At 38.2% G+C, this 22554-nt stretch overlaps 1 protein-coding gene across 1 annotated transcript in view; it reads left to right on the forward strand.

Moving 5' to 3' along the window:
* The first annotated feature begins 4999 nt into the window (after nucleotides 1-4999).
* The window catches only part of PRKAA2 (protein kinase AMP-activated catalytic subunit alpha 2), a 45167-nt gene continuing 27612 nt past the window's right edge, over nucleotides 5000-22554 (forward strand). Inside the window, exon 1 of the mRNA XM_087820461.1 lies at nucleotides 5000-5093. Coding sequence (XP_087676587.1) covers nucleotides 5000-5093 — 94 coding nt within the window. The remainder of the gene's footprint in view (nucleotides 5094-22554) is intronic.

A 22554-nucleotide genomic window follows, 5' to 3' on the forward strand; every position in this document is an offset into this window, starting at 1 on the left:
ATTTCACTGATCTAAAAGTGTGTTTGAGCTTTTTTCAGACACGCTGTCAACACACACATGAAAGCCAGATTCTAAAAACTGCTGTCAGATCCATAATGTTTATACAGCAAAGCAAACAACCTTTGTTATTCCAATTAATGTATCTGCTCATGGAGGAAATATGATCCAAAATGTTTTATTTTTTCTCAGCTACACTGAAAATTACAATGTTGACTCATCTTGAAGCAATTTAGAAATGTACTCAGCCACAAAATGGAAATGGATTATGTTCAGTTTAATATTTGTTACTAGGGTACCTTGAAAGGGTTTTAAGTATTGCATCTACTTATCTACCTGAAGGGGTGAGGCTGGGTAATATTACTCTCTCAGCCTCACAAACCAATAATAGTAAATGGGTGTAGGGAAAATAAAGTACCAGCATCAATTTTTTGAGATACCTTGGACTACAGCCTACAGTACTTTAGAGTAACCTCCCTATCTTTTCCCTTTGATAGTTTCATTCTAAAATGGGGAGTGGGAGTTGGTAGTTGAACTTCCTAACAAAGGAAAATACTTTAAATGTAATCCAGTTCAACACTACCAGTTTTACTAGTGAGATGGGAAATGATCTATTTAAGGACACTGCTCAGTGGCTAAGGTAGGACATGAACTCAGAAGTTTTGTTTCTAAATGCTGTGCTTTGTCTACACCACTATATCACTATACTAGCTCTTGTGATCAAGAATAATTATTGAGATTTACTGATATAAATCCAATAGAATCTGGGATACTCAACAGGTGAAATCACTCAATTTTTCAACAAATAAGTGACATTTTTAAAAAACACAGGGAGGAGAAACCATTATAGATTAAAAGAGACATCAGAGCTATATAAACAAAATGGTAACTGTAGACTTTTTTTTTAACCCTGTTGCAAATAAACCAAAAGTAAAACTACATTTTTATGATAATCAAGGGAAATTGAACATAGTGGGTATTCCATAATAGTAAGGAATTATTGTTAACTTTGCTAGCTGTGATAGTGGTAGAATGGTTATACTAGAAAGAAGCCTTATTTGTTGAAGCTATATACCATTCCTCACCAGTGAAATAATCCATCTGGTTATTTGCTTGAAAACACCCCATAAAACAAGCAAATTTTAAAAATGCAAAGATAGATTGGTAAATGTTGACAATGTTGATAATCACTGAGGGTGAAGGTTATTTATACTACTTTACTTTAGTGTATATTTGAACAGTTTCACAATAAAAAAGAAAAAAGAAGTAATTATTTGGCTTGTATTACATAGAAGATACCATCAACACACTTCATTAATCATTGAATATCCAACTTTCTGTTTATTTTATACTGAAGAACAATATAGGAACACCTTATCATAAATCTGTAAGGTTCAGAACGTTCTGGCTTATGCCTATAAATCTATAAGGTCCAGTATGTTCTGGCTTATGCCTGTCTCCAGTCTCACTACTACACCAAGATGGAAAACTGTGCTTTGTATTTAATACGCATAAGAATAAAATGAATCTGCTATTTACTTTGACTTCTTTCTAAAGTGCTTTCCCCTGTATTCTTGTCCCTTGATTCCATAGTTTAGTAACAATCTTCTTTATTTTAACAAATATTTCCTGAATGATGTACCAGGTTGCATTAGGCCCTAGGAATAGAAGATGGAGTATGTAGTCTTCATACATATTTAAAATATTTATTTATATATGAAATATATGTACAAAAATATGATATATCAGTTATATATATATATATATATATATATATATATATATAAAATAACAGAATTGATAGATGCTATATTAGCTACATGGAAAAGTGCTATGAGAATCCTGAAGAGAAACATATGATCAAAAAGTTGCTCAATCAAGATAGAGGAAGGTCAGAATTATCTTTCTATTCTCTCTGTAAAAAATATTACAAAATATAAAGGGGAAATAAAAGAGCATACAGCCCCAAAATATAGGAAACAAGTATTGTGAAGGTATATGAAATGGTTAATTTATAAAGTCTTATTTTTCTGAATTTGGGGATGTTTGTGTTGTCAAATATTTCTAGATAGTTTTTTTTTTTATTTCAAATAAATATTCACTTTCATACTCAATTTTGCAATATTTTTCCTTAAAGAAGTCCCCCGCATTGTATAAATTCAAATGAATCTACTTTGGTGCCTATAATTTGTCAGGTACTGCTCTGGGAATTGAGGATACATTAGTGAACAAAATAAAGAAGCTCTCTGACGAAGCTTACATAGTTGGGAGAGACGGACAAAACAAGAAACATAATAAACAAATAAATAGTATGTTAGCAGCAAGTTGAAGAAGTTAAGGAGTACAGGTGAGATAAAACTGCAATTTAGATAGGGTTGGTCTGACTAGGCAGGCCTCGCTGGGATGCTAACCCTCAGCAAAGTTTGAAGGAACTGGTTACTGATAATACCAGTGGAATCTAGTGCAGTGGATCAGTTCAGTGGTCCTCCAGCATTCGCCTATGAAGGCCCTGCTCTGTCTAGTACATCTGAAGTGAAATAATCTCAAAGACCCAGTAATAGGAGGGTAAGGCAGTAACAGACTAGGGTTAAGAACTGAAACATTATTGGAAAATAAAAAAATGGGGAATGTTGTATTTACCTGAACATCTTTGGGAAGTGAAGCTCTTAAAGGGCATGACTGTTAAGGAGATTTGGCCTGATTAACTGTCAGGCTTGTATTGCTGGGTGGGGAGAGGCAAAGCTGGAACCACATCTGAAATGTTCAGGGCAACAGAAAGCCTGAGGCTGCCACCAGAGTTGTGCTTTCCCATCCTTCTTGCCCTGTTAACATTCAACCTTTCCTCTATACAAAAGTCAGGAAAAGAGTTAAAAATATGTTTAAAGGGTATGTTACTGGCCTATACAAGAAATTATAAAAATGTGAGAATGGAACTATACTTGTGAACATTTTAAACTTTCATAGAACACCCTATGTTTTTATTAGGCAGCTGTGGTATAGTACAAAGATAAAGGACAAGTCAGAACTAGATATGAGTTCTGACACTGCCACTTAGCTGATTAGCCTTGGGCAAATCAGAAAGGGAGAAAACTAAGATTTATCGTCTATAAAATTGAGATAATAATGTTTCCCTTATGATAATTAAATGAGATAATTGTGTTTAAATGAACTTTTTAATCAACAAATTATCATACACTTGTTTGGCATAAAAATAAAGCTACAAGGTAGTTTATAGTGGCTAGGTAAGAACCATAGTTATGAAGTATATAATTTAAGTTGCAATTAACAAATAGTTAAGACAGTGAAGGGTGTGTTAAAATACCTATTTATAGTCTCTATGTAGCTTCAAGAAAGCAATCTAATGGACTTTTAAACATCTTTTAATGGGATGTTAGAACAAGAGACAGACATACATCTTATATCTCAAAAGCTGAATAGGAATTTTGTTTTCTTATTCACTTGAATGAATACTGAAGGAGTGACCTTTAACCAAATGAAGGTTCAGTATCAAAAAGAACTGGCTATTTTCTCCAAATTGCCAGTTAAGTAGAGTGATTCTTAAATGATACTCCTTGTCAGCAAGAAAGATGATCTCAAGAATGAATGAAAATAGCCTCTGTTCAACAGCTGTGATATCTATAATTTATAAGCTGTGATCAGCTCTCAGATTGTTTTGGTGTCTAAACAAGAATGGATGTATGTTTGCCATTTTATCATTTATCACTTCTCGGAAAATAAACTTTTGATACATCTTATCCTTTTTGATCAATATATTTCCCTCTTTACATATAAACAGTGTGATAAGAGACTTCTGTTGTAGGCACCAGGTGTCAGACCCGACCTGGGTTCAGCAACCTGGGTCCTTGGGTTCTGGCTGGGAAATTCAGAGCCCAGACCCAAACTGCAAGAGGACATTTATTTGGTATATCATAGAGGTAGAAAAAGTAATTCCTAGGAGAAATGGGCTTAGGAAACCTGTTATAGAGGCAAAGGAAGGCCCCTTGGAGCTTGGGCGTGAGGAAGCTGATGGTCACCTGCGCTTCCATTGCTTGCCCTTGGCCTTCAGTTCCTTTGTCCATCTGCCTCTGCCTTGCCGTGCTCACCGCACTGTTTCCCTGGCTCCTTCCCCACCTCTGCGCAGCGCTATCACAAACTATGTCTACACTACCTGTTCCCATAAGCATGCGTTCAAACACCGTGCAGCAAATGCGCTGGCTGTCATTTACTGGGGAACTTGGCGTGACTTAGAATTGAGAGCTCGGGAGGACAGTGTTTTGCACCTTTCGGGCAAAATAATTGACGATTACAATATACGTAGAGGACGACGGCTGAGGAGAGCGAGGAATTTCCTCCACGAGCCACGTCCAGTTTCAAACGAGCCCCGGCGGGGGATCTGGGACACGGCCCCGCGGCTCCCCTCCCGCCCTGGGGCGAGCCCGCCGGCGCTCCCCGGCCGCCCGCCCTCGGACCCCCCTCGCCCCCCCACCCCGCCTGTTCTCTCCTGCAAATTCCGCCCCCACCTCTTTCCACCCCTGGCATTCGGCCCAAATCTCACCCTCGCATTTTCGGTCCCTTCGCTGTTCCTCAGGACAGCCGCCCCGGGGGAAGGGGCGCAGCCCCGCCGCCCCGCCGCCCTCGCTCACCTGCCGGCCTCGGCGCCCCCGCGCCCGGCTCGGGGCCCCGCCCTCCACTCCCCCTGGAGCGCCAGGCCCGGAGCCCGCCGCGGAGACCTCCCGCAACGCCCCCGCGCCCGCATCCGGGGCCCCGAGCGCCCCGCCCGCCGCGCCCCGGCCTCGGCCACCTGGCCCCGGCCCCGCCCACGGCCCGCGCTCCCCTGGCCCCGCCGCCGGGCGCGGCCCTCCCCCTCCCCCGCCCGCGCCCCGCCCGCGCCCCGCGCCCCCCCGCGGCCCCCCCCGCGGGCCCGCTGCACTGTGGGTAGGCGGCGCGGCTCGGGGCCCGCGGCGGCGGCGGCGGCGGCGGTGCGAGGCTGCGCGCGCCGAAGATGGCTGAGAAGCAGAAGCACGACGGGCGGGTGAAAATCGGCCACTACGTGCTGGGGGACACGCTGGGCGTCGGCACCTTCGGCAAAGTGAAGAGTTGAGTAGGCGCCCGAGGCGGCCGCGCCGGGGCGTCTGCCTCCCGGGGCGCGGGCTGAGCTGCGGGAGCGAGGGAGCCGCGGGCGGGCGCGGGCCTGGCGGCAGGTGGCGGGGCCGCGGGAGGACGGCGGGCCCCGCGGGCCGCATCTGGTCCCGCAGCGGCGGCTGGAGCTGGGCAGGGGCGGGGGACAGGCGTCGCGGGGTCCAGGGGTGCAGGGGTGCAGGGACAGCGCCCCGCCGCCTGCCCGGCGTTCGGGAGCCGGGCGCGTCCCCCGCGGACCTCGGGGTGCTGTCCCCCGAATCCGGGAGACGGCTGTCCGGTGGAGGGCCCCCGGCTCCGCGACCGCGTGGGGAGGGCAGGCGAGGTGCACCCCTGGCGGAGGATTTCGAGGTGCCCGTTTCGTGCCCGGTGCCCTGTTCGGTGCTTTCCGCGTCATTTCGTTTAATCCTCGCAGCAACTTGCTGCAGGTGTTCCCCTCGCCTCAACGGTGACAGAACGGGGACCCCTAGAGGTGTAGGAGCGCGCCCAAGGTCACACGGAAAGCGGCAGGACCGGGATGAGGTGTAAGATGTCTTCCAGGGCGCCCGGGCTCGGGGGCCGCGGGGCTGTGGCTGGGGGGCTACGGGGGGGGTATGGGGGGGTCTGCTGGGCGGGGCGAGGCTGGGGGGCGGCTGCAGGGCCCGTGCGGGGGTTGGTTGGCGCGTGTAAAATGGTTCTGGGGGGCTTCAGGGAATGGGGGGGGAGGGAGAGAAAAGGCTCCTCGGTGCTGGACCAGGGAGGGCGTGGGGTGCGGAGGCCAGAGCTGCGAAAGCGGGTTGCGAGGCCTGTTTGTGTTGGGGATGGGATCCCCGTCTTGGGTGTAGAACACCAGGCTGCTTTAGAAATTTTTTACTTCTGACTAGTTAAGTATTAAACTTTCCCTTTTTTGTTGTTAGCAAGAGTCACATGAGAGATTTAATTAATTTGTCCTCTCTCCAGAACTCGAGCCAGCGTCTTAAAAAATACTCTCCTTTTGGTTGCTGCAAATCCAGAATGATAAGTGAAACGTTGGCCTTTTATTTTCTTTTTGCTGTGGAATTGTTGGATAGGCGGTCTGGAGATTTTATTCTGAGGCCTCTGTTTCCTTTAAAACTCATTTCTTAATCTTAAGTTTGTTAAAAAGAATCAACTCACTGTATATTTCTGTGGCAGGGATCAGCTCTTATTCCACATACCTGTTCATCTTTCATTTGTCCAGAAAACACTTATATTCAGCACCTACAACAGGCTAAGCACTATTGTAGGTAGTGGCCATATAGCATTAGATTAAAATCCCTCCTTCTGTGGAATTTATGCTCTAGGAGGGGAAGAGAAACGATATTTACTATATGTATGAGAAAAATGCATTAGGGAAGGGAGGCTAGGGAGCCCTGTGAGGTTGGCAGTTTTCAGTAAGGTGTCAGGCAAGTACTCACTGACAAGGCGGTATTTGTGTAAAGACCTGAAAAGTTTGCAACGTTCTTTCTAGTCCCATGAGGGCTGTAAAGTCCTGAGTTATTTTTGAAAGACCTCATAAATAGGGTGTATAGTTAGAAGAATACATTTAGAATGAATGTAGGAAGATCGAGGGATTGGATTAATGCTTGAAATGTCATTAAACATTATTGAGGACTCTTGTGTTTCGACATTAGGACGTTACTCAGCCAACTGTGCGTGCCTTTGCTATCTGGACATGTACAGGGTGTATAACTTACCTTATGTCCTTCCAAATTGTGTTAAAGTGTTTGTTTATTTAAAAAAATTCTTCAACCGTAATCTGAATGTAGGCTAAAACACCCATCTAATCAGTTGGCTCATCGTCAAAGCACAACTTAAACCTCTCTTGTGTATACTGTTCCTGAGCTGCTTCCAGACACTGGCTTCCTAAAATATAAAGGAACAGGAGGTACTTTGATTTATGAGAAATCCTCTTCCTGGAGGACCTCTGGCCAGTGAACAACCATTTGGAGGCGTGTTCCTGATACTGTGTTAGAGCCTCTTTAAAGATAGATTGTGGTTTTCCCACCCAAGGTTAGAATTAGTACAGTTGTTTGTTTAATACAAATTATAGAAGTTGCTACGGTCTAACGTTACTCATTTAATTCAAGGGACAAGAAACAAAAAGCACATGCATTAACAGCTTTATTGAGGAATATTTTACATATCATAAAATTCACTCATTGTAAGTATACAATTCAATGATTTTTTAATAACTTTACCAAGTGGTGCATCTTTCATCATTGATTAATTATAGGAGATTTTCATCACCCCACAGTAGGATCCCCTCATGCCCATTGACAGTTAATTCTCATTCCTACCCTCAGCCCCAGAAAACCAGAAATCTATTTTCTGTTTGTATAAATTTGTTTTCTTTGAACACTTCATATAAATGAGATCATTCAATATGGAGTCTCTCATGTCTGGTTTCTTTAACAACATTTTTGAGGTTCATGCATGACATAGCATGTGTCAGTAGTTTGTTCCTTTTTATTGCTGAATAATAATATTCCAATGTGTAGGTATGTCACAGTCTGTCTGTACATTCACCAGATGATGGACATTGTTTCAATTTTTGAGTTATTACAGATAATGCCATCACAAACATTCACATCCAAGTCTTTGTGTGGACATATGTTTTTATATATCTTGGGTAGATAACTAGGGATAGAATTGCTGGGTCATATCATAGCTTTATGTTGAGCTTTTAGAGATGCTGAAAACTATTTTCCAAAGTGGTCATACTATTTTACAGTCCCACCAACAGTGTATGAGTTCTCATTTTGCCACATTCGCGGCAACATTTGCTATTGTCTGTCTTACAGCCATTCTAATGGGTGTAAAATGGTATCTCATTGTGGCTTTAATTTATATTTCCCCAGTGACTGTTGATGTTGAACATCTTTTCATGTTTTTATTAACCATTTGTATGTCTTCTTGGGTGAGATGTCTGTTGCTGTCGTTTGCTTATTTTTTGATTAGGTTGTTTGCCATCTCATAAGTTGAGTTATAAGAATGTTTTATAAATTCTGGTACAGCTCCCTTATTGGATACATTTTCCAAATATTTTCTCCCAGTCTGTTGTTTTTCAATTCATTTTCTTAATGGTATCTTTTGAAGTGTTAAAGTTTTGAATTTACATGAGGGCTAATTTATTATTATTATTATTTATTTATTTTTTTTCAATCCTCACCTGAGGATATTTTTTCCATTGCTTTTAGTGAAGGTGAAGGGAAAGGGAGAGAGAGAGAAACATCGATGTGAGAGAGACACATCGATTGGCTGCCTCCTGCATGCGTCCCAACTGGGGCAGAGCCTGCAACCAAGGTTCGTGCCCTTGACCAAAATCTAACCTGGGACTCTTAAATCTGAGGGGCGACGCTCTAACCACTTAGCCAAACTGGCCAGGGCGAGGTCTAAATTATTGATTTTTTTCTTTTCTTTATGGACCATACTTTTGGTGTTACATCTAAGAAACCTTTGCTTTAGCTCTCAAGGATATTCTTTCATGTTGTCTTCTAAATGTTTTATTGTTTTAGCTCTTACATTTATGTCTGTGACCCATTTTGAGTTAATTTTCGAGTATGGAATAAAGTGAGGGTCTAAGGCCAGTTTTTTGAATATGGATGTCCAATTGTCCTAGCACCTTTTGTTGAAAACACATGCATTTTTAATTGTCATAGATTGAGACTTTGTACAGTGAATTTAAAAAATTAATAGTAGACTAGTTTTATATGACTACAGAAACATGGAAATTGAGGAGTGAAGAGTATCTTATGTGCCTTCTCTCTTAATTGTCATACTAATTATAGGTTTTGAAAATGGCATAGTTTTTACTTAATAGCATAGATTTCAAGTTATTTTTTAAAAGTATATGGAAATTCTTTTCTATTTGTTGATGGATAATTAAAGCCTTATTTAAAATGTTCTAAGTTGAATTTTCTACTTCATTCCTCTTTTGTAAGATTACTTATGGGAACAGATTATGTGGACTATTTAAAAGTAATGCTTTTTATTTACTTAAATTTTTTTTCTACATTGATTGTTTCAGTTCTTATTTTTCCCAGTGTAGGGTGGAACTGCTGTTTGAGAGCTCTTGTAATTAGACTTGTTCCGTTCTTATCTAAATTAGTAAAGGTGATAGAAATTCTAGAAGAATAGATCTGTTGTTTGTGTTATACAAAGAATGGTTGAAGAAAACAGTATATTTACATTGTAATGTTATTTATTTTCAAGGAAGCTGGCATTTTCAAGGTGAGGACTGATAGATTTGGTTTTTGAAATAATTACTCTTCATTAGACACCAAGGCATACTTTGCCAGCACATTAAGCTTCTTTCTAGCCAGAAGAGTCACATCAAGGAATTACCTTCTCATTACTTGAATGGCTTACAGAATTGGCTTTCAAGAATTTAAGTAAATGTTTTACTAATTCCTCACTTATTTTTGAGAGAACCAGAAAGATAAGCAAATGGAACTTCCATTGAAATTTTTTAACAAGCAGTGGTACCTTTTTTTAAAGGTGAATACAAGCCCCAAATGATAAATTTAATTTCAGACAACTACATGGTCAGTTGGTGGACCTGAGAGTTGTGTCTGTGTTATTTCGAGCCCATGCTAGGCTTGTTTTTGACTCCCATGTAGTGTAACCTTTCTGGGCTTTGTTTTCTCCTAAAAGACAATACTATATCATGTAATCAATCTGTCAGAGCCTTTACAGCTTTATCATTAAACTGATTTTTTAAAGATTTTATTTCAGATATGGTTGTGTTTTAATTTTTTCCTTCTGGTTTAATGGAAATTTGAATTACTGAAAACTAGAGCTGAAATACAGATGTAATGAAGACCAAAGAAAAAGAAAATACTTTTGTCATACTTAGCAATAAAAGTTACAACTTGATTTAGTTTATACTATATTCTAAGGACTATATATGGACTTGGTTTTATTTATTCCCCAGAGTAATCCTGAGTTTAGTTTTATCTCCATTTTACAGATGAAGAAATTGAGGATTAGATACTTAAGTTGCCCAAGGTCACAGTGCTAGTAAGTGTCAGAACTGGCAATCAGATTCAGAGTTTACTAACTCCAGAGTCTGTGCTATATGGAATGTAAAGTCAGAATGCATAGCATGTTATCTTGTGAGTTTCGAACATACAAGGATATAATTTTACATGTTTGTTGATATTTATCAAGGATCAAGAACAGGAGATTTAAATGTCTTTATTTTAGTTCACATTTAGGGAAAATAAAAGATTTTTTGAAACTCTACGTATGCTTAAAATGTAGTTTTATATTCCCAACATTTACTCTCATACCTCAATTCATTCTATTTTTTAATGTGATGAATGTGCTGAATTCTAACAATTTTAAACCAAATTTGTTAGAAATACTAGGTATTTCAGGTTTTTCTTATTATAAAAGTAACCTTGACAAAGAGTTAGTAATCATACTAAAGAGAACTTCTGAAAATGATTTGATGTCCTAGAACATTGATTTCAGAAGGCATTAATTAGCCCTGGATTTTAATTCCATTGCGTTACTAGTTGGTTTGCTTTGGGAAAACCATTAAATTTCTCTGAGCCTGTTTCCTCCTTTGTAAAATGGTAGTAACAACACTTGGCCTACCTACCCTCTAGAATTTTTATGAGGATTAAACGAGTTGAGGTACATAAAGTGGCTTTTAAAAAGATGAATTGCCATACAAATGGCTCTTGTGAATAAATTCCACACTCTTAAGGTGTTAAGTGTTTGCTGTGTTTAGAAATGCCACCTTCATTTCTGATAATAATTTTGAGACAGAGCTGTAATTGCTCCTGTTTTTTGGTTGCCTGCATTAAGGAAAGTTCTAAATGACTATTTGTGCTGCATGATACTTAATTATTAATGTTCATATTAAAATGCAGTATCCATTTTGGGTATGTCATGTAATTTGTTTTTTTCACAGATATGGAAAATGAGTAAAATAAGAATGAAATGAAAGTAATGGTGAGCGTGCACATAAATTACTAGCGGAACTGATTTTAGTTTTGAAATAGTTCCAAATAATGAAGCTCTATTTCTTCTCAAATACTGGAAGATTAGACTCAAAATCAATTCAGTCATGTCCCTTAAAAAATTAGGTGAATGATGTGCTATTTAGAATTTTTTTTTTTTTTTTTGCTGGCATATATCATTTATATTGCCTCAATTTAGGTAAATATGTACTTAACTTCTGAGTGAATTTTGTTTATTTTGTGAAATCAGTTAAGTGACTCTCAAAAGCTATTTCCCATAGGAAACAATGTTATAAATGTGAATGGATTCAGAGTAAGTCCACAAAGGGAACATGGTATATAGTATACAGAACACTGATTTGAAGGACCTGGTGTAGAACTCTTGCTATGTTGAAAGGCAGCTGTGTGGCCTTAAGCCAAAATCACTTGATCTATAAAAAAAAGAGAATATATATTCCCTTACACCGTTGTGAGAAGTACATGAGAAGATGTAGAAGGTACTCAAAAGTACTTAACTCTGAGGTACTTTTATGTACTTAGAACCTGTTGTGTACTTAAACTCATTATTGGCTGAACTCAGGATAATCTGTGATCTGATTCCGAGACCAGAAATTTATTTGGGGAAGAAGTTTATGGTCCTGTTTTGTTTTTCCCAGGTCTTCTTTTATATTTCATTCAGATATGAACAAAAAATGCTAATTCTTTAGATGCTGCTCACTCATCACCCTCTCCTGTACACCACTTATAATGCATGTATACAAACACTGTAACATACATGTTCCAGATCCCATAATAGCAATCATAGAACTCTTCAAGGAAGGAGGCAAAAATTGGGAAAGGGAGGAGGTGTGAACAGCAGCTAGCAGTTTTCATGCGTGGGTCATTTTTAAGGCCATGTCTCCTAAAGTAGAACCAAAATAACAAAGTTCATGTTTTAAAAGTACAGAAAATATAGACTGAGCTAAAAATGCCTTCCGACTACAAACTTTGTCCTAACATATCTATGTACATTAGAAAGGATTTTTGTAGTTTAATCATATACTGAGGCAATTGTCTCACTTCCTTGGACTTTCTCCCTTTTGCATGCTGATACAGCACTGCTTTATGTAGTTTTTTTTTGTTTGTTTGTAAAAACACAACAAAATATTCACCTATCATGTGAGCCATGTTAGCTTTCCTTAAAGCATTTGGTACTACTGCTTTGTAATGGTAATACTGCCTCGTTTATTTTTCTGAGATTCTGTGGTTTTCTTGATTGAAAAATACTTTGTAGAGAAAGTAGTTAATTTTTTAAAGGCAAGCAGGTAATTTGATTTAGCAGAAGATCTAATCTCACACCCTTTAAGACCTAATAAGTAAGTGGGTGGTGTAAGACCTCAAAAATATTGAATGTGTCATAAAAATGAGAGCAAATCTCCCTAGTATATTTATTAGATGCAGATTTAAGAGGAAGTACCTTGAATCTGGTTGAATAGATTTTTACCTATTATTTAATTGATTGAAATGCATATGCAAAGCAATGTGTTTATTTTGAAATGTTGTGAACCATTTTATTTTTAGTATGGTGTTATTAAGGAAAGAATTTCAGGCAGCTCTTATCTCTGCTAATAATAGAAACCTTCTACACCCCTTCAAAAGAGCAGTATTTTTGCTTAAGTGGTGTCTTATGTTTAACAGTATTTGCCTCTGATACATTTTACTGTATTTCTTTTGGTGATGCCTTTGTTTTTAAAGTGCTAATAATAATGTTTGCCCTTAGGTTTTTAGAACAACCTTTTATATGATTAAAGATAATTACCAGATCTTGTTATAACTTGACTTATTCTGAATGCCAGTGTATCAGTTTATTGAAATACTTTTTTTCATAATTCTTTTTTCTATATACTATTAGAAACACTTTTTTTCATACTTCTTTTTTCTTCATACTATGTTCTCATTTATTATCTCTGTATTTCTAAATTACAAATTTATTATAATGTAATGATTTAGCTATCATAATTAAAATTAATGCAATAAAATAAATACACCATACAAAGTTTTCTAAATTCCTACTTTACTTGATAAATACTATATGCATTAGTTAATATGTTTTCTTAATGTGTTTGAGTATAACTTGGTGCTATATTGTATTCTACAATTGACTTCAGTTCTCCCAGACTCAGTTAATAAAAGAATACATATTAAGCATTTACTGTGTTTATTAGTCATATTGGATTTTAAGCATATATTTCTGCAAGTGTTAAAAATGTGGCAATGATACTACAAAAGATGATTTACTAATTTAAAACAGTGGGAACTATTCACCACAGAATTTATGTAAATAATCCTTGCCTGACAAAAAAATTCTAAGTCAAATATGATATGGTGAATTCACCTTTTTTATTCAGGTGTACAGCAGGCCTCTTAGTGCTCTGTGGATCAGTAGATTCACAAATAGTATAACAGTTATATGCTAGAAACTTGATTTCAGCAAGAAATTAGACTTTGTGTATTATAGTAGCTTTGTGGATAAGATGAAGAAATATGCTCTGAATGGCTTATTGCTGCTGAACAACTGTTCCCAAGGAAGTTAGGTGGCACCCTGAAGGAAAATCTCAGTCCTTGACTCTACCTAAAAAGTATAGTAAGATTTCCTATTTGGGATGGCATAAAGCTAGATGAGATAATTAATAGACAAATCAAAGAATCAGAATTTAAATTTATATTGACTGTTTGGATTGCTAGGTGAAAACCAAGAAGGTGGAAATTTAATAGGGACAAGTGTCAAATCTAGGTTAAAATAAAAAACAAATACAAGTGCATAAAAGAGTAGAACAGTTGATAGTAGTTCCTAAGATGTTGAAGTTTAGTTGGCCATAAATTTACAAAGTATATGTTATGAATGCTTAAATGTAGACATTTCTCATGTACTAGATGGAAAATAGCTGTCTAGAGACCATATTAGTTGGTAGTTGTAGAGGTAGTATATTTCTGCTATACTTTGGACTAAACTAAATTTTGAATATTGATTTCAGTTCTTGACACTACAATTTGGAAAAAAGTTACCCAATTATATTTCATTCAGAGAATTACTATTATTAAGATAGCCTCCCGGGTTGCGGGCTCGATCACCAGTTGGGGGCGTGCAGGAGGCAGCTGATCAATGACTCTCTGATCATTGATGTTTCTGTCTCTCTCTCCCCCTCTCCCTTCCTCTCTCTTAAATCAATAAAGATATATTAAAAAAAAAAAAAAAAAAGATAGCCCCCCAAAATACGCCATGTGAGATATGGTAAAGGAAACATAAAATTTTTTTTCATACTATGAGAAGATGTATTTTAAGTGTGATAGCTTTTTAGTGGCTAAAGTACTATCATCTGGAAAAAGGAGTCACCATATTCAATAATGCTTTGACAGAACTGTGAATATTGGGTGAATGTTTTAAGAAGGCAGATTATAATCTAGAAAAACAAGGATCTTTCTATCAAGGAGATCATTTAGAAGTGGTACAACTTGTACCACAAATTAGTTAGATTCTGTCATTGACATATTTACTTAAGATACTGGATGGTAATCTTTCAAGATTGTTACCACAAAATTCCTAGATTGAATGGAAATTTGGCATAGATAGATGATCTGTGAATCCTTTTTAACCTTAATATTCTATTGTGTATACATTTTTTCTAGTGTAATTGACTTTCATACTTGGTATGACAACTAACTTGTATGAAATCAACCTTAGTAAAAAACAATTAGAAAATCTAGAGAAAATTTAAAATCTGTTTGAAGGCAGCCAAGATTTGAGTGGTCAGTACCTGCCAAGGGCTTGAGCGGCCAGAAGAAAAATGCATTGGAGTGAGCCTAATATTTTTTTTTATTTTTGTGCCATTTCCTAATTTGTAATAATGGTAAATGTAAGAGTCTAAACAGAGAGCAGCTAAAAGGCAGAAGAGCTAAGCGGAGTTTAAGTCCTTTGGATTTAAAACAGACTTTACAGCTTATCAAGGAAGAGTCCCTGGTAAATAGTTGGATTTTTGGTTGAAATTCCCTGAAGACAAATTTTTTCTAGAATCAACTTAACCCTAGACTTATTAAGATGATCTGCCTCATATTTATTTTCTGGAGGAAAATTAAATCAGCTGGAACCTCTACAGTTTTTCACACCAATGTTCAACATTCCAGTAGACAAGGCTAAGACAATAGGAACAAACTCATAGGTGATTCACGTATTAAAGTTATCAGACATGGAGTTTAAAGTAATTTGGATTAATATATTCATGATGGAGAATTTTAGCACAGAAGTGGAATCTATAAAAAATAAAGGAAATTCTGTAACTGAAAAATAAAATAATCAAGTTAGAACTATGGGTGGTATAACAGTAGATTAGATTCTGTTTAAGAGAGGATTAGTGAACTGGAAAATAGACTAGAAGAAATTACCCAGACTGAAGCATAGACAGACAAAAATGATGGAAAGAAAGTGTAAGAAACATATGGGAGTGCAATGACAAGTCTAATGTATTATTGCAACCTGTAGATAAAAAATTAATTGCAGGCGTAAGTTCCCCCCACTCCCTTGGAAAGATGACCTCAGGTTTAAATACAGTTTCTCCCAGAATCTACCAACACTAGTATTTATTGTGAAAATGACCTGCGATTGGTGAATTATATCTGGACTAGGAGGTTTATGAAAAGACATGGTAATACTTCAAGGGACTGTATTACCACTACTTTGTTTTACCAGCATAAAATTTGTAGGGAAATAGACTTCTAGCTTTCCTTAATAATGCCTCTTCTAATTCAATGCATCCCTGGTAAGGGGCTTAGAAGTTGCATGAGTGGGCTATTATACAATGTGCTTACCGAAGTACATTGTATTCATGCTTGTGGGTTTCAGCCCAGACAATCTAGTCTGCCCTGTGTGATGAAGGGTCTGGGAAGCAGCAACTGGATATTTTAAGGACTCCTGATAAAGATGTATTTGATTGTACCATATTGATATGCTGTGTTTACTTTCCTAAATTCTTCTAAAAAGCTAAGTAAAATTGGTGTTAGATTACTACCTATTGTGTCTTGTGAATGTCAATGTCGTTTTGAACCTAAGACATAGATGATCATTCAGAGTGGGTACTACACAATTCTGGAAGGGGAAGAGAGACTGAATGGGACAGAAGCAATATTTGAAGAGATAATGGCAGAACGCTTTCCAAAACTAATTAAATATATTAAGCCACAGATTCAGAAGCTCTATGAATTCCAAGCAGAATAAATATAAGAAAATTTCTAGGCACATCATTGCAAACCTGCTCAAAACCAGTTTTGTTTGCTAGATGCTTTCTGATACTGGAGTGGACTGCATCTATCTCTGCAGAGATGGGAGAAAATGTTAAGAAATCTTATGGTTGCCAGAGAATGAAATATGTGTATTGTTTTCAGAGGAACAACAATAAGCTGGCTTTCTCAATAAAAACAGTGAAAGTGAGGAAACGATGTAATGGTATCTTTAGAGAGGTGAAAGAAATGAACAGCCAACCTATAATTTTTTACCCCAAAAAATATCCTTTAAAAGTGAAGGCAAGCCTCGCTAGGCATGGCACAGCAATTGAGCATTGACCTAGGATCCGGGAGGTCACTCTTCAATTCCTGGTCAGGGCACATGCTCAGGTTGCCTGTTTGATCCCCAGTGGGGGGTATGCAGGAGGCAGCCGATCAATGACGACTCTCTCATCATTGACATTTCTGTCTTCCTCTCCCTTCCTCTCTCTGAAATCGATAAAGACATTAAAAAAAAAAAAAGGCAAAATACACTTCAGGTAAGCATAAATTGAGAGTATATCACCAACAGACCCACAGTAAAGGGAATTCTTCAGGCAGTAAGTTATTGACTATACAAAATGATAGTCTTGTGAGATTTAAAATATATGTAGCCCTGGCTGGTATGGCTCAGTTAGTTGGTTGGAGCATTGTCCCATACACCAAAAGGTGGCGGGTTCAATTCCTAGTCAGCACATACCTACGTTACGAGTTTGATCCCAGGTCTCAGGGCATGTGCGGGAGGATGTTTCTCCCTCTCTCTCTCTAAAAAGTAAAATAACATAATAAAGTACTTAAAAATATATGTAGAAATAAAATACAACAGAAAAAGTAAGAGAGGAAAAATAAGAGTTAAGGTGTGCTAAAGTCCTTGCAGTGTCTGGAAATTATAAAAATAATAACTTATGTTAGATTCTAATAAGTCAGGGATGCATGTTGTAATCTCTAGGGTAACCACTAAAATAAAAACCTAAAGGTCCTACAGATAAATAGTTTCTCATTTTGTTTTGAAGAGAACTCTAAAGTCATTTCACAGTTATCCTTTAAAAGAGAAATTATATGGACCATAAAATTATATTCAGTGAATATATTCAATAAAGAGCGGTTAATGGGGATGGATGGGAGATGTTTAAAGACAGGAAAAGAAAGGAGTTTGAAGACAGAGATAGAGCATGTAGAATAAGATAAACACAGAAAGAAAATAGACACATAAGCACCAGCGTTGGAAAGACATAAGGGGGGGGGGATGGTTTCAGAAGCTTTGGAAGTGTTTCTGGCGGATTCTGCTGTTCATCTGGAGTGATTATATCTGTGAACATTTTTTTTCAAACCTTTTATCTTTGGCCTCAATGCTAATGCTTTCGCTAGCAGTTTTAAATAATGACTGTACTGGAAAACTTTTTCTGACTATGTAAATGAGTCATCTTTTATGATTATGTAAAAAGTAAGTTGATTCTCCTATGGAATTCTTGAATGACTTAGCTTTTTGTTTTGTTTTTTTAAAATATATTTTTATTGATTTAGGAGAGAGGAAGGGAGAGAGAGAGAAATACCAATGATGAGAGAGTCATTGGATTGGCTGCTTCCTGCACGCTCCTGCTACAGATCCAACGCAACCCGGGCATGTGCCCTGACTGGGAATCGAACCGTGTGACCTCCTGGTTCATGGGTTGATGCTCAACCACTGAGCCAGGCCAGGTGGGCTTGACTGACTTAGTTTTAAAGAAATTCTTTAAGGTTAGCGTATCACAGTTAGACTCCATCTCTTCACTGTGCCCTAATTTCCCAATTCTAGTGCTTGGAGATACTAGGATAGACATACAAGTAAGCATTCCTGATTTGTTATAATCAAGAGAGCCTGGTTATTGGGAGGTGAAGTAGTGTGAGTTTTGAGCTTGGGCTTTGGAGGAAATATACCACCTTGCCAGTCACTGAACTCTAATTCCTAGTTCTTCATCTGTGAACTGGGTGTGATATTTACCTCACAGAGTTCTGCTAGTACTTGTTGAAACAATGCCAGATTAAAAGAAAGAAAGCCTTTTGCTTCCTGTTTAGAGAAATTTAAAATTTAAGGGACTTCCAGGAAAAGGGAATTTGAAGAAAAGCAATGAGACTGAATTTTGTTTCACCATGGGCGAGGAAGAAAAGAGCCTTGTGTTATTTTGACACATGTATGTGTCAGCAAGCAGGGCCCTGTCAGGTGTCAGTCAGTCTTACTCATATCAAGAGCCTTCACTCAGGAATCAGGAGAGTCATCTGACATACACATATTCTGACCCTACCTTTACCCGTCTCCTGCCAAAATAACAAGGCAATTGTGGAGTTGGCTGAGGACTGATAAATGTGTCTCCCCTCAGGGCCTACAACTTATCCAAGCTCGTTCCTCACTTCTCTCATTTCTGCTCCCTAACGTTTTCCCCCTACTCTTTAAACCTAGGGCCATTTTCAAGGTCTCTCTATTAGATTGCTAGAACCATAGCGGGAGCCGTTTAACTGGGGCAGTAAAAATTCCACTGTAACTGGAAGAGCTGTGTCTCTAGCGTCTCACCACGGAACTCTGAGTTCCATTCCCTTCAGCCCTAAATCAGTATTACATATGGTGTTTAGATTCTATAGTACTTTTAATATAATAATGTTTTTGATGTCACGAGTTAAATCTTTTGTTGGAAAATCATAGGATACAGTATAATTTAGTCATCAAGAAGCTAGGCTTTAGAATCAGACAAACTTGGATTTAAATACTGATTCTATCCTTTACTAGCCATTTTTAATTTTTATAAGCCTCTCTTTCTTCATCTGTAAAATTTCCTCTCAGGGTTGTTTTAGGGTTAAAACAAAAATGTATATAAAATATTTAGCATGTATGCATACACATAGACGTATGCCTGCTGGTTTTCCTTCCTAGATTTGTAGGAAAGAATCATTAACTATCCTCACGTAACACCCACTACAATGACCCTGGAGCTTGTCACTGAAGTTTGTGCATGCTTCTGAGAAGGATCTGGATTACAAATTAAATCCTTTTGCCACCCTGAAGGATGATGCCTACCTCTTTGTGTTCTCTCCTGTGTTTTCAGTTGGAGAGCCCCCTGAGGGATTTAGAGTAGCCTCAATTTTAAGTCATACCATCCCAAATATGCCTTGAAAATTTTAAGACACTTCTTCCAGCTATGTTTGGTAATATGGTGATAGACTTGATTTTACTTACACAGGCTAATAATTTCCTGGTAGCATGGCACTATGAATGCCATATTCCAATGACATAACTTTTCAACTGCCAAAAATTTTGCCTATAAACAAATTTGGTACCTAAGTCAAGGACTTTTGTATAGGCATAGGAAATACCACATGTAAATACTAGTCCTGTGGAGCATATGAAATTAAACAGATTTTTTTTTTTTGTGGACTGAAGCTTTCTCTTTCCTGACATAGTTCAAATTATTATACAGTACATCTGTAACCTTTATAGCAGCAGGACATCTTGACAACTTTGTTTGAGCCTAGAAGATACACCTATTATAATTCAGTCCTAAAATAATCAATACTTTATTTTTTAATTCCTTTATTTTATTAGATATAATTTAAATTATGTGGCATATTAAACCACCTTGCTGACAGGCCGTGAGATAACTTGTGTCTGTGCTTATATTGATCTAAGTAATTTTAAACACCTTGCTGACCGGTCACAACGGAAAAGGCTAGTTCTGGCTCAAAATAGCTGGTCAGCAAGGTCTTAAAGTGGAATGAGAAAGTATTTTGTATGAATTTATAAGGAATAATGTATAGGAAGAGAAGTGTTCTAAATTACACTTCATAAAAATATAGGGTCTGTACTTGTGGTAAAAAAGAGATGCTGGACTTCATTGGGAATGATACTGGAAATTTGAAAAGTTATAGTCTTTGTGCAAAACAGTCATGTATATATAACTACATAATGCAGCTATATGAAGTCTGCGGCTTGCACATCAAGACAAATCTGTCAGAGCTGGAAAGCATCCAGAGAAATGGCAACTAAAATCATCCAGAGGCCAGAGTGGCTTAAAAGACTTGTACCTGTCAGTGTGGAATGACCCTGGGGGATGTAATTAGAAAAATCTTATGAGTTGGAAGGGGAATTAGGCTTGATCTATACCCACTGTTACCTAATGCAGAAATTTATCTTATGGTAATCCTGGCAAACGGCTGAGCTTCCACTTGAATGTTGGATGGTGCACAGTGAACGACTTCATAGCTGAAGCACGATGGGCAAGTTCTTAACCTCTCTGTGCCCCATTTTCCGGGCTTATTATTTATTGCAAATAGATAAAGACTGCAAGGAACCTGACCTCCAGCCCCCTACCATCTAGCATTGAGAGAGTAATTGAGAATCAAGTTCACATCCTGTGAAAAAAGTATACTGACTGCGCAGTAGTTACATTAGAAAGAACATTTTCAGCATGGCTGTAGTGGTGGAAAAGTTGAGTAGAGGCTTCAGAGGGCAGAGGACTTTGTTAGTTGCATTTCTGTTATTCCCAGTTCTGCCTCTAGAACAATATAAATCAGTTTCATTCTTTCTTCTGTATTACAGCTCTTCACCTTATCGTAAGTAAAATTCTAAAAAGCGTAAATTAGGTAAGTGTGGGTATTTTTCCCCATAAAAGTTCAGGGTTTTAGAGTATTGTTTGTAATTTGTCCTTAATTTAGGAAAAAACAACACAAACCACTAATGGGTGATAAGTTTGTTGAACTCTTTATTCCAAGAAATTGTATAATTTATTTTCATTAAAGCATGGATGGTAGTTGAGCAAAATTGGAAATTTTAAGAAGTAAGTTCAAGCCTTTTGAGATTTAAAATATTCTGAATATTGTATTATTTAGATGTAGCTGTGGATGACAAAAAATTTCTAAATAAGACTGGCTTAAACAAAATAGCGCTTTGTGATCTTGTAGCAGTCTGAACAGGTAGTTCCCGACTGTTGTCATGCCTGATGGTGTCAAAAGTGTAGGCTGCTTTCTCCTGTTGTTCCCACATTTTTAATCCTGTCCTCAAGGCACACGGTGGTGGCTTTGGAATTCCAGGCTTCAGGATGGAGGAAGGAAGGGATGAAGAAGCTGCTAGGACATTTCTGCTTACATGTCATTGGTCAGAACATAGTCACATGGCCACATCTAGTTACGAGAGATGCTAGGTTACAGCCTTGACTCTGCATAGCCATGTGCTCAGGTGCAATTTGGGAGCCTTATGTCTGGGAAAGAAGGGTGGAGTAGCTATTGGGACAGCTAGAAGCATGATAGAACTGCTTTGTTCACTGTTAATGTCAGGGACTTGGTACAAGGCTTACCATAGTAGGCATTCATTAAATAGTTAGTTGTCCCATGGATGAATGTTCCTTAGTGCTCCTGTCAGAATAGGTAGTGTTCTGAATATTAACTTATATACATGATAAATTTTGGCAACTTTGTCCATGTTGGTGTTTTTTAATGTTCATTCTCACCTATGATCTCCCTTTACAAATAAGGTATCCCTAACAGTTTTCAGACAGATATAACACCATACAAAACTTATTTTAGCTGCTTTATTGCTGATGTGTCCCCCACCACCAAAAAGAGGCCTCGTAAACCTCTCTTTTCATGACTGATCAACACAGTCCTGGAGTGTTGAAGGTACTCAGTAAAAAGTGTTTAGGTTGAATAAATAAATGGGAATAAGACTTTGATGAATGCAAACCTTTTATTTCATTTAATTCCCTAGAAAAGTTAATGGCTGTAGTACACATAGAAGAAATTATTATTTTTATTTTTTTAAATTTATTGATTTATATTTAATTTTTTTTAATCCTCACCCGAGGATATTTTCCCATTGCTTTTCAGAGAGAGTGGAAGGGAGAGAGAGAAACATCAATGTGAGAGAGACACATCAGTTGGTTGCCTCCTGCATGCACCTGACCTGGGCCAGGGACTAGGACTGGGGATCCAGCCTGCAACCAAGGTATGTGCCCTTCAACAGAATTGAACCCAAGACCCTTCAGTCCTGGGGCCGACGTTCTAACCACTGAGCCAAACTGGCTAGGGTGAAATTCTTATTTTTAAATCTGTTTATATTACAAGATTTTTAGGAATATTCATTGGGTGTCAGATGGAATGTGATTAGAAGACAGCTATTTGGATTTAATTATAAGTA

Source organism: Miniopterus natalensis, chromosome 9 (genome assembly GCF_054644295.1).
Source record: "Miniopterus natalensis isolate mMinNat1 chromosome 9, mMinNat1.hap1, whole genome shotgun sequence".
NCBI lineage: Eukaryota > Metazoa > Chordata > Mammalia > Chiroptera > Miniopteridae > Miniopterus > Miniopterus natalensis.